Source organism: Pteropus vampyrus, unplaced genomic scaffold, assembly GCF_000151845.1.
Source record: "Pteropus vampyrus isolate Shadow unplaced genomic scaffold, Pvam_2.0 Scaffold23, whole genome shotgun sequence".
In the NCBI taxonomy this organism is placed as follows: domain Eukaryota; kingdom Metazoa; phylum Chordata; class Mammalia; order Chiroptera; family Pteropodidae; genus Pteropus; species Pteropus vampyrus.
Window position 1 is genome coordinate 1,407,625 of NW_011888804.1, and position 12,687 is coordinate 1,420,311.

Sequence of the window (12,687 nt, forward strand, 5' to 3'; positions counted from 1 at the left end):
CCTGAGTCCTCTTTCACCAGCCCTGGACCCAGCGACCAGCAGAGCTCAACACAGATCCAAGCTGAAAATTCCAGAAATGTGCCTAAGGCACTTACAAAAAGGCTTCTCAGTTAGGCAGGGAGCACCGTTTCCCTGGGGCATTCAGCAATATTCCATTTCTACACAGCCCAGAGCTGGACATCTGGAAGACTTCAAAGGCCCAGTGACTGACCAGCTGCAGGGACGTGGGGAGACAGTAGTTGAGTAGCAAAGGCTCCAGGTCGGGCAGACCAGGGCTTGATCGAATTCTACTAGCTGGGTGATCATAACCTCTATGAACCTTAGTTCTACCTACAGTACATACCTGTATAGCTGTTTTAAGGATTTAATAAGAATCAAAGAAGAAGGTCCAGGTACATGCCTAGTATTGAGTAAATAGTAACATCATCAACATTATTCTAGAATTCATCATGTAACTCCTCCACTCCAGAACCTTCTATGGCTCCCCATTGCCTATACAAGAGTTCAAATTTCCCAGCCAGCCAGTCAATGCCCTGTGCCATCTTGCTTGGCTCGATTCACTTTTCTCTACTACTTCTCACAGACCCTGAACTTCAACCACACCAGCCCTTCTGCCTTTCCCACAAACTTTGTTCCCCACACTTCCTCTGATCAGAGGGCTCTCCTCCTAAGCCCTAACTCTACCACCCTCAAGGCTTAGCTGGAATCACATTCTTCTAAATCAGTTAACCCTTATAAATGCAGTCCCAACACCACGTTCCAAGGGTGAGCAAGATTCCTTGATGGCTGGGCCAGGTACATTCTAAGTGCTTTGCAAATACAGAGGCTCCTTGACTTACGATGGGGTTTCATCCCAATAAAACGATAGTATGTTGAAAACATTGGAAGTCAAAAAATGCTTTTCATACACCTAACCTACTAGACATCATAGTTTACCCTAGCCTACCTTACACGTGCTCAGAACACTTACATTAGCAACATTGGTCAAATTCATCCAACACAAAGCCTATATAAAACGTTGAATATCCTGTGTAATTTATTTTGAATATCACTTTTGCACCATCATAAAGGCAAAAAAACCATTAAGTCAAACCATCTTAAGTTGGGGACTATCTCTACTAACTCAATGAATCCTCACCCCATCCTATGAAGGTGGAACTAATATTATCCCCATTTTACAGACGAGGAGACTGAGGCCCGGAGAGGCATTAAGTGACTTACCCAGGATCTCACAGTCGTAAGTGGAAGAGCCAGGATTTGAACCCAAGATGTCTGGTTTCAGAGTCCTCATTCTTACTTTGGTCAAAAATACCTGAGCCTCCCATCACTCTCCCACGCTTCCTCTCCCACAGCAATGGGGCTACACCAGAGGGCTTTGTCGCTTACCAGCCAGGTAACGTCAGGCAAGTCATTCAATCCTCACCAGGTTGTGTGAAGATCACAAGAGATGGTACAAGTACGACACTTAGCACAACGCTGAGCCTCTCACAAGTGCCCAATCAAAAACAGCAACGATGACTATTAGTATTTAGCACTATGAGTCGTAATAGTAATTTTGTACTCATCTCCATGCCCCCTGGACTTCGAATACGTCATAGAGGCTCAATAATGTCTTATGATTTGAGCTCTTCCTTCCAACTCATTTTCATAGAAATTCCAAGCAACTTCTGAACCCGCTCTGGAACCTGGGAACAAAAGGGTGCTGGCGGGCAGAGAACTTGAGGAGGCAGATAATCCAAAAATAATTGATCCCAGGTCGTGGAAAGCATTTTGTTGACGGCAGCAGGCTGACCTTCCCAATTATCTTCTGCTTAGGCTAACGTTACAGCCTGCCCTCCCCAGCAAACCAAGACTGCCATGTGTGCTTGCCACGGTTCTGCAGGGGACCAGGTCAGGCCGAGCCTGGCAGCCTCTCATTGAGAGGTAAACTGAGGCACAGATGACCAAAATGACGGTCCTTGAAGGTACCTCTGGCTCAACAGCAGGAGTCACCAAACCCTGGGCTGCGGACCGGCACCGGTCCGTGGCCTGTTAGGAACCGGGCTGCATGGCGAGTGAGCGAGTGAAGCTTCATCTGTATTTGCGTCCACTGCCCAGCGCCAGCATCACTGCCTCAGCTCCACCTCAGATCATGAGGCGTTAGATTCTCATGGGAGCACCGGTCCCTGTTGCCAAAAAGGTTGGAGACCGCTGCTCAAGAGCACCTGCTGGATGCTGACCATGTGCTACATCCAGGGCCCCTGGTTTGGAATCTGGATGCTAAGCCTAGACACAGCATCTTGTTTCTAGAAATACCCTCAGGAGCAGGAACCTTGTCTGCAGACTAGAGGGTCCAGCTAAGGTATACGTCATCAGATCCTGAATATTCCTCAACCTTTCGTAGGCCCAATTGGGCCTCGTAATGAATCCTCATGCAAGTCCCTGGGAAAACAGGATGTATGCCCCGTTTGTACATGAGAAACCTGGCCCCAAAGAGTAAAGCCTCCTCGTCTGGGGCCTCATGGCCTATCTCCCCAGCACATGAGGACACTGGGCAGTCCCTTCTACCCACAGCAGAGGGGCAGGGGTCCTCTCAATCCCCTTCCGGCTCTTGGAAGACCCTCACTCAATCTCACCTGGAGACCAGGTGAGCTTGGCATCCCCCTGGAGATCAAAGGTCATGTCAACTACTCTGGTGTTCCAGGTCTCTAGGGGGGCAGGAAGTTGGTAGTGCTGACTCACAGGACAGGGAGAGTAGTCCAGGAAACTCCTCACTCTGTTTCCATAGTACTGGGCTATGTGGCACCCCTTCCTCGCAGGCTCACTCACAAAACTGGGTGTCCGTGGTTGGGGTGGGACATGGCCAGACCTGCCCTGCTCAATGCCCATCCCCGCCCCAACCCCATCTCTCCCATAGATTTCTAGGCACATGGCAAACACAGCTGCTCTCTTGTAACTGCTTCCCTAGAATGAACGCTGTTATGAGGTTCAGCCCATCCTTGCTGGCAGAACTTTTGAGGATTCCATCAGCAGAGCCAGGAAGCCTTTGCCACCCCGACTGGGGAAAATAAGGATCCCCAATAAGCAGTTTGGGTGAGCCAAGGCCCTCCCGATGCTGCTGGCTGCCCCGGCCTCCAGACTTCCCAAACTGCTTTTAGCAAGAGGAAGAGGGAGGTGACATTTGATTAGAAGGCTTGGCTTCTTTGGAAGAGAGGACTAGAGAAGGCAGAAGAGTGTCACTCACTGGATCCTCACTTCTCCTGGAGTGGGAAGGGGCCTGGGTAGCTATGAATCTATGACCCCAAGAAAAAGGGGAACAAGCATCCCACCATCTTAAACCCAGAGCGCTGCTGTGAAGAGCTGATAATCACTGCTGTCACTCCCTTCTCCAAAACTGTAACATTTTGTTTTCCTTAAAAGAAACTTTTCTGCTCTATCTCTCAGTTCCTAGGAGGCCTGGTCCTAACATGACCCTGGCTGGGCATCGATCAGAGCTCCATACACAAAAATGACAAACGTGCCCAAGAGAGTTCTGGATGCCAGCTGATCTAGGTTCAAATCCCACTCCAGCAGACTGGCTGTGTGGCCTTGGTAAAGTGCCACGACAAAATCCCCTTGAAGGGTGGTCGAGGAGTTAGTGTGGGAGTTAGGGAACCCAGACGATGCCTAGTACGTAGTGAGTGCTTGGTAAATGTCGGCTCTTCTTAGTCTTCAGGCAAAGGCAGAGACTGGTCTCTTAGGATCTGGGATGAAAAGACCAGAATTTCATCATATCAACCTAAATGCTCTCTCAAGCCTCCCTCAATTTAATTCTTAAAATCAGAGAAACTTCTGAGTAGCTGCCTTCATTCAGAAGTTAAGGCAGCAAGTGGCAGAGCTGGGAGAGCTCTTCCCACCCCCAGTCACCTGGCATTTGCACTGTGGCCCAGTGTGCTCCAGCCCGCTCAGGGCTTCTAAAGAGTGCAGGCTCCACCGTCTTGGGCCACTTGTTTGGAGAACACAGGGAGAGTACCAGAAACACTCCCTTCCGAAGAAAACACAAAGGGTGTAGCCGCTCCCTCCCTCAAGGCTAAGGGCTTAGCTCACTCCGTGTCAGGAGTGATCTGAGCTACAGACCTGGGGTGGGGTGGGGGGACGATCCCATTCCAGCAGGCAGATAATCCAGACTTGTTACTAGTGCTGTGGTTCGGGAGATTCCAAGATTCCCCGCCTGTAGGCATCCCCAGGGCCACTTCTCTGCCTAACCAGCAGCCTCACCTACCCCACCCCTCCGAGGCTCCTTTCTCACTCCGCCTAGCCCAGCACAGGGAGAGGAAACTATGCCTACTCTCCGCCCCCCATCTCCGCCCCCCAAATAAGAAAGAGCCCATTCAAAGGGAATATGTCCCACTCTCCTCCCCCATCCTGTGACTCAGTGGCAAGTTGCTGGAGAAAAATCGGAGTGTGGGGAGTGGTTGTCAAACCCCCAGGCTGAGGCTCTCGGAAAAAACGGTAGGAAAATAAGGGTGTCAGGAAATCCCCTCTACTGGGTGATAAGAGAACGCCGCCAATATCTCTGGCCTCAAGTGTGGGGGCACAAGAGCCAGCTCAGGGGTCCGTCTCCTCCTTCCTACTTCCTGACACCTGCTCCCAAGGAGATCAGATCCCTTACGTCCTTCCTTTCCCCGGAACAAGTGAGGGACCGGGTTGTTATAGATCTACTTCGAGGATCCTGCTGTTTCTCCCTCCTTGCCGTATCAAGCTTGCCCGTCTGAAGGCCCTCGAGTCCCTCTAGCCCTGGACATTTGTATGACACCCCATCGCCCACATAGGGCGTCACTGGTCGCCCACCTCTCCTCACGTCTTAGCCCCTCTGGAGTCCGCGACAGCATTCTCCCAGCTCTCCCCGTCACCCCTGTGGGCCCCGTCGGGGCTGCGGGCCTGAGCGGCCAGGACAGGAGGGGGGGCAGGGCAGGGCGGCCCGAGCTCACCATGGCGAAGCCGGAGAGCAGAGCCGAGGTTCGGCTGGAGGCTTTGAGCTTGGCGCGGCTCAAGTAGAGCTTGCGCCAGGACAGCGCCTGCATCGAGTGCTCGTTGAGGCTCATCACCTTGGAGTAACTCTGGCCGATCCAGTCCGGGTAAGTGACGGCGGGCGGTGGCGGCGACCCTGGGGGCTCCCCGTCCCCGCTCCGGCGGCGGCTCCGGCGGCTGCCGCTGAGGGGAAGCTCCGGGCTGCTGCTGCTCGGGGGCGGGGCGGGCTCCGGATGCATGAAGCACGCTGCAAAGGCGCGGGCCGGCCCGGGCGCCAGCGGAGGCAGCGGCCCCCACTCCCCGCCGCACCTCCGCCTCCGCTTGAGGCAGCCGCCGCCTGCCCCTCGCGCGGGCCCGGCCTGACGCGACCGGCCGCGGAGGAACAGAAGGAGGTGGAGGAGGCAGTTTTGCAGCGCCGCTTGCAAAAGCCCGGGGCGGCAGCGACGCGAGCTTGCGCGCGAGGCCGCGTCCCGGATCCCCCGGCCCGGACCCTCGGCGCGCGCTGCGATTGGCCGTCGCCCCAGGCTGATTTGCATACGCCTCCGCCCACCCCAACACCCCGCCCACGAGGGGGTGGGAGGGCCCGCGCGGGTCATGTGACTCGGCTCCTCCGACGGCACCGCCCACAATCTCTGGCGCGACGCCGCGGGCGCCGGCACCTCTTCCTGGAAGTGCCCAAGGCCCGGGACCCCACCGCGCTCCAGCTGCCGGCGCCTCCCGTCTCTGCAGCTGCTCCGATGGCCCTGCTCCCGGACTTCGGACTCCTTGCTCGGGACGCCTGAGGTCACCTCTGGGCACTTCCTGTGGCCCGTTTCCCTGTTGGTACAAGGTAGCTCAAGGTCTTCAGGAAAAAAGCAGGCTGAGATCTAGAGTTCATTCATTCAGTATTTATTGAGCACCTACTTGGTGCCAGCACTTCCTGCCCTCGTGGAGCTTATATTCTAGTGGGATAGACACAAACACCAAGGAGTAAATCATAATGATTTAGAGGTGATAAATATATAGAAAAAATAAAGCAAGGTAAAGGGGCTGGGCTGGGCTGCAATGTTAATTTTAGAATGTTCTGGGCAGGGATTTTTGGTCTGTTTTGTCCAGTTCGTTCACTTACAGTTCACTGTCTGACACAAAGTAGGCCGGCCAACACCCGATAACACTCATTCAGCAAGTGTTTATTGAACACCTAGTAAATGTGAGGCTGAGAGAGTCCAGGAAAATGGTAACTTTAATGGAATCATATTTCTCGTGTACAAAGGGGCACATATCAGACTTTGTCACACTTGAGCTGAGACCTGAACCAACAATACAAAGAGTCAGGGACCTGCTTTCCAACGGGCTAAGGACAGCAGGTGCAAAGACCCTGAAGCAGCAATCTCTGGCTGTTGGATCATTAGGAGGCCAATTTCACCGCAGAATAGTGGAGGGCAGAGGTGAGATGGGGGTATAGTACTGGGCTAAGAACTGTCCCCTAGGATATCAGCTCCAGGACTGGGACCTTCACTGTTGAACTCTACCCCCAGCATCTAGAATATCTCTTGGTGCATACGCTGTGCTCAATAAATATTTGTTGAATGGATAAGTGTGGGAGAGACAGGAATGAGTGAAGCTCATAATCAGCCCATAGTCCAAGTTACAAGCGTGAGGCATTCGGGGTCAGCTATGTGAAATATAACTCGTCACCACTAGAGAGCGCCACCTCCACTCACCCACATTATGGGATAAAACTGAAGGTCCCTGCCTCCCCCCAAAGTTTCTAGGATTCCCCCAGAGGCCTTTTTCTGTTTTTATGAACACTAGGGTAGAACACCAGGAATTTGAAATCTCACCCCACTGGACTTGCTTCTTTGTTGGTCTTTGTACTTGCCATCTGTGTCTCAGCTCAAATATCACCTCCAAAGAGAGACCTTCCCCATTTCATGTTCAATCACCTCACCTTATTTTATTTCCTTTATAGCTCTGATCATTACAGTATCCGAAATCACTTAGTTTATTTAATTGACCTGTTTGTCCGTGCCTCCCGCAACACCCCCACAGATGAACATCCTGAGAGCAAAGTTTGTAATTTTAAATCATTTTGCTATCACTCCAGGGCCTCTCACGGGGTCTGACACACCGGAGACTCCCAAAAGAAAATATCCAATGAGTAAAATAATGAAATGTCTCTGGTTCCGTAAAAACCGCAGTTTAGAATTGGGTTCACACATTTGGAGGCCGATGGGGCCTGAGGGAGGCCAGCAGGACTGCAAGGGGAAGCGGCTAGAAGCTGGGAGGAGAGATTTGCTGATTAAGGAGAACAAAAGGAAGGGGGGGGGCAACTCAGCAGGAGGCTTCGGGGGTAATGGGCCAGGTTTCCTTTTTCCTGTTCCTATATCATGCCCCTCCCACTCTCTGGGGTTTGAATCCCACCTTATGCACAGACCAAAAAGAAAAAATTCTGTCCAGACTTGGGGAGATGTCTGAGCAACCCCCATTTCCCACACTGGAGTCCTAGAGTCCTGAAGAGCATACGCTTAGGACCTTCTCCCCACCCTCACTGGAGCCACCTAGAACTGTGAGATGCACCCCAACCCCATCCCAAACGCTGATTTAACAGAAGGAGAAACTGAGGCCCCAGAGAGAAAGCACCTTGCCAAAGGACACCAAACACGCCAGTGGAGAAGACTCAGAATTGGAACCCAGGCGTCCCACCCCCGTGGGGCCTCCAGGTTCCACGTGCTTGCTCTCCCTAGTGTCCAAGGAGGTGTGTGCTCTCAGCCTTTTGGGGTTCCCAACTGAAGACAAGCAATTTTTCAATTAACTCTGCACATGAGAGTATAAAGGTCCACTCCAAAGGGTTGTCTCAACCCTCTCTGGTCTGAGGCTTGAAATCCCCAAATTAATAGTGATAAGAACCACCATTTGAGCTCATGCTTTTACAGAACAGTGCATGAAGACCTCTGATGATGGGAAGCTCACTCCTTCCTGAAGCCATGCATTTCTGTATTTTTTTCCCCCTAACAGTTCAAAAGTTCCTTCTATGGAGCTGGTATTAGCCTCCTTATGACTCCCTCTGTCACACAGAATGTGCGACATCCCTCAACTGCCCTGCCCTGGTGCCAATTCCACAAAACATCTGGAAGACGGCTTTAGTGAGTGATCCAGAAGACTTTCACAGTCCAAAAACTGGGTGAAGGATGCTAGAAACAGATATGGTCAGGGGATGGGTTGCAAAATTCAGAATTAGAGGTTGTGTTGATCTCAAAATGATTCTCTGGACTTGGAGCTCAGAGATCATGTCCATGGGAACCCCTGTCTGCCTCCCTGCAACCCAACTCCTGGGCTCGTAGGGCTTACTGTCCCCCCTGGTTAGAAGCCATTGCTGGGTCTTTGGCTTTGTGCCCGTGCCTTTTATGGTTAGTACATTTCATGTGCTGGCTAAGAAATCTTTGTCAGCCCCAAGGTCATGAAGGTATTCACCTGTGTTTTATAACTTTAAAACATAGATTTTAAAAGAGCTTAAGTGCCTTTGCTTATATGTTCAGGTATCTGATCCATTTCAAACTATTTTTGAATGAAATAGGTTTCTCCATTGACATGCATGGACTTTTTTTTTTTTTTTTTGGTCAAAAATCAAGCGACTATACATGAGGGCCTGTTTCTAGACTCTCTATTCTGTTGCTCTATTTGTATATTCTTCTGTCAATATACACTGTCTTGATTACTCTAGTTTTAAAATAAGCCTCGAAGCCATGTAGATTAAGTCTTTCAACTGTGTTCTTTTTCCAACTGGTTTGGCTATATGAGGTACTTTACATCTCTCTATATCTTGGAGTAAAATATTGGGGTAAATTTTGTCAATATATACATGATTTGGGAATCATTGCATTTCTTAAGGGGCAGGTGTCAGCAGAGTTAAATCTCCTGGAAGATCTAATCTTCCATTAGCAAAACAGGACCAACTAGGTCACAGCGAAGAGACGGAGCACCCGAGATTGAGGAAGACTGTTATGGGTTGAATCGTGTCCCCCAAAAGATATGTTGGAGTCCTGACGCCCAGTACCTCAGAATACGATCTTGTTTGGAGACAGGGTGTTTATAGAGGTAACAAAGTTAAAATGAGGTCATTACAGTGAATCCTAATCCAGTACAACTAGTATACTTATAAAAGGGGGAAATTTGGACACACCGACGTGACCAAAGAGAGGAGGTTGTGAAGAGACACAGGGAGAAGAGGACCACATTACAAGCCAAGGGATGCCCGAGGCTACCGGAAGCCAGGAGCGAGGCCTGCAATATATTTTTCCATAGAACCTTCAGAGGGAATATGACCCTGCTGATACCTTGATTTCAGACTTCTGGCCTCCAGAATTGTTAGACAATAAATTTATAGCATTCCAGGCCACCCGGTTTGTGGTACTTTGTCACAGGAGCCCTAGGAAACTAACATAAGTACTCCGGAGTGATTTGAGGTAAGGTCTTCAGGCAGACAAGGAAGTTGAGGCCTGGATTTATCAGGGGACTGCAAGTATGTTCAAGATGACAACAGGGATTAGAAAAGGGCACAGACTTTGGAGCTAGGCCCACCTCGATTCGAATCCCAGCTTTGTCAATGGATAACTGCGCCACTTTGGGCAAGCAGCCCAACCTCTTTGAGCCCCACCTGTCAAATGGGAATAGTGACGGGACCTGGCAGAAAGGGTTATTATATTATGAGTGTTTCACGAAAGAACATTTGTCTGGGAATGAGCACAGTGCTCAATAAATGGCAGTTACTATTTTCCCTCTTATGGGATGTTCTGTGCTCAATGAAAGGGGATTGTCTCATTCCAAATCTAATGAATTGGCTAATCTGTGAGTATTTACGAAGGCAGAGTCTCAGTGAGAATCCAACTAGGAAGAACAGAAGAGAGGAATTTATAGAAAGAATTGCTTCATAGGTAACAGAAGAACTATGGAAAAAGGCATATGGGAGGGTGAGTCACAGATCAGCCAGGACAGGAGGACCAGTACCCCCTCGGGTAGGAGGGACAGAAGGAGGAGGTGGTGTTTCTGGTACCCAGGAGGGACTGGAGTCACCAGCTAGAAACCGGACCCCAGTGGGCCTGCCTGATCAGAAGAGAGACACAGGAAATGCAGCTGCTGCCAGAGATATTACCCGAGGCAGAGAGAGGGAAGAATGCCCTAGCCTCTCCCTTTCCACCCTCCAGGCTCCTGTCCCTGCCTCCCAGTGCTCAGTCTATGCAGGAAGCCAGTTGATGCGCAGCCTGCAGGGACTGTCTTCCTGGTGAAGCAGAGGAAGGGCAGGGAATGGCCTTGGGGGCAAACACCGGGAAGTGTGGGTTACGCTCAATCTCTCTGAGCCTCGGGTTTCCCATCTAGAAAATGGGGATAATGGTCTCTGTGAGTATCTACTCACAGAATGGTTGAGTGCATGAAACAAGAGAGCACATACAAACGAGTTAAGACAGTGCCTGGCGGATGGTGGGGAGTGCCTTGTCCATGTGAGTGAACGATCTAGTTAGCTGTTTTCTGCTCAGAGGATGAGAGCGGGGACTCGGACAGAGGCCTGGGAATAAACTCGCGGAACAGGAGCAGCACTGCTGCTGGTGATATTTTTATCTCGGGGACATGCCCATCTGTCCTCTCTTCGTTCTAAGCTGGTGACTCTGTCAGTCTCCTTTTAGAAATCCTGAGTCAGGGCTGACCACACGAAGTTCAGGGTGGTTGGGGGTTTGGTCTCCACTCTCCTTCAAAAGGATTTCAAGTCCACTCGATTTTTATCTGGTGTCTCTGCCTCCAGCCGCTGCCAAACTTTTCCTTCTTTCCTCCATCCCAGGGCTGAGCTGTCTCCAAACTCTCTCTGTGTAATTAACAAGAAAAATGGAACAGCCCATGTTGCCAAACATGTATTTAAAGTGACACCCTGGGTTCAGGGAGTAAAAAATAAAAACGTTTAAGGTTTAGATGAAAAGTCTCCATGCTCAGCTGTCTCCTGACCCTGGGCTGCCTTTAATCCCGCGCCCTGGCTTGTGAAAGTCTTTTAACTGAGGGCATTTATTTTTCACTGAACTGTTCCAACCTAATCACATAAAAATGCCCCACCTCCCAGGAACAGCCTGTTAATGTGGTTCTGTGAGGCCCCAGGAAAAGTGGGGAAATTGGGGTGCCGCTCACCGTAGGAGTCACCCCTGAGTCCTTGCTTTCCTTCATCGTGCCTTTTCCCCCACCGCACCTCATCCATCAGAAAACCTAGTCAACCTTAGTAGCCCTTAACATTTTCTTAAAATCTGAGCTCTTCTCTCCGGCATCACCGGTTGCATCTTATCCAGGCCACCTGTTGGAAGAAAACCCAAGCGCCCTACGCGTGATGGGAAGGCCTTACCCGAGGTAGCCCCTTCCCATTCTCTCCAACACCGTGCTCTCGCCCTGCTTGCATGGCTGGCCGCGCCTTCCCTTTTAGACCTTAGCTCAGTGTCTTTTCCTGATTAATCCATTTTGTCCTCTCCCCCCCACCCCCACCCCCACGGTCTCTGACATCACCAGCGTTTCCTTAATGTCAACATAGGCCCTTTTATTGTTCTGTTTTTAAAAATTCATTTACTTACTTAGCGTCTCTCTCCCCCACTAGAATGTGAGTAAATGAGAGAAAAACTCCTCCTTGCCTCGTTCACCACCATATCCCCAGTGACAGGTACACAGTAGATCCTTGTCAAGTGCTTGTTGAATGGATGGATGGACAGACAATAGTCTGGACGTCCAGTCTGGTCCCTGGGCTTCAGTGTCCAGGACTCAGGCTCAGGATGGAGGGAGGTCAGAAAGGCAGGAGGGCGCAGCACGTAAGGAGTACTTCCTGTGTCCGAGGCCCTGCGCTAGTTCTTCTTTCATGAAGTTCAACATTTATTGAACACCTTCTGTATGCCAGGTGTGGTGCAAGTTATTTATTCAATTCAAGGTACATTCATTGAGTGCCTACTACTGAATGCTAGGCAGTGTACATTTATCAAGCATCTGCTGTATACCAGCTGTCCCAAATCGGTGCCTGTGTACACAGTAGTTCAATAAATGCCTGAATCAGTGAATGTCTTCAAGGAGCGCCCAGTCTTCCTTTTAGAATGGCCTGTAAATAAATAACTCTAACGTGCAAAGATAAGCCTATAACATGGGTGTGTTCAGAGTGCAGAGGGGCCCTGATCACCTCGTACTGCCAGATACCTTTCCCAGAGTGTTATCTCCTCACCTGAGACCAGCTCTTTGAAGGTCAGGCGGACTTGTCCCTCACTCACCTGCTTGTCCATCCCCTGGGCACCCAGGAAGGACTTTGCCTGTAGCACATGTCCAGTCAGTGCCTGTTGTCTGGTCACTGCTGCTCCTGCTATTGGCAGTTGTCCCTTCTCATACACCAGGCAGGAGGGCAGCAGGCTGGTCCTAATCCTGGCGGCTGCTGCCAGTGAGCCAGGAGCCTCCGGCAGGCTGCCCACCCTCCCACCTGCCCGACTTTCCCAGCTGTAAAGGAAGGATTTGGTTCTCCCTCCGTGGCGCAGCCCCTTCCCCGGGCTCCTTGTACAAATCCAGGCCGTGTACAGAAATCAGTAAAGGCTCCAGTCCTCACCAGGGGCACAAGACTTCGCCAGATCTGACGCTTTCCTTCCCCCCTGCCCCCTCCTCCTCTTTCTAATTGTGGTAAAATATACGTAACATCACATTTACCATTTTTAACCATTT

At 50.8% G+C, this 12,687-nt stretch overlaps 1 protein-coding gene across 2 annotated transcripts in view; it reads right to left on the bottom strand.

Annotated features, from left to right (window-relative positions):
- Window positions 1-5,478, bottom strand: part of ORAI1 (ORAI calcium release-activated calcium modulator 1) — a 12,841-nt gene extending 7,363 nt beyond the window's left edge. Inside the window, exon 1 of one of the 2 annotated variants that reach the window (XM_023528205.1) lies at window positions 5,067-5,478. In XM_023528205.1, the coding sequence (XP_023383973.1) occupies window positions 5,067-5,228 (162 nt within the window). In that variant the 5' untranslated portion in view covers window positions 5,229-5,478. Of the gene's footprint in view, window positions 1-4,949 lie in introns of both variants that reach the window. The other variant, XM_011355760.2, reaches the window with a different exon arrangement.
- Window positions 5,479-12,687: the final 7,209 nt, after the last annotated feature.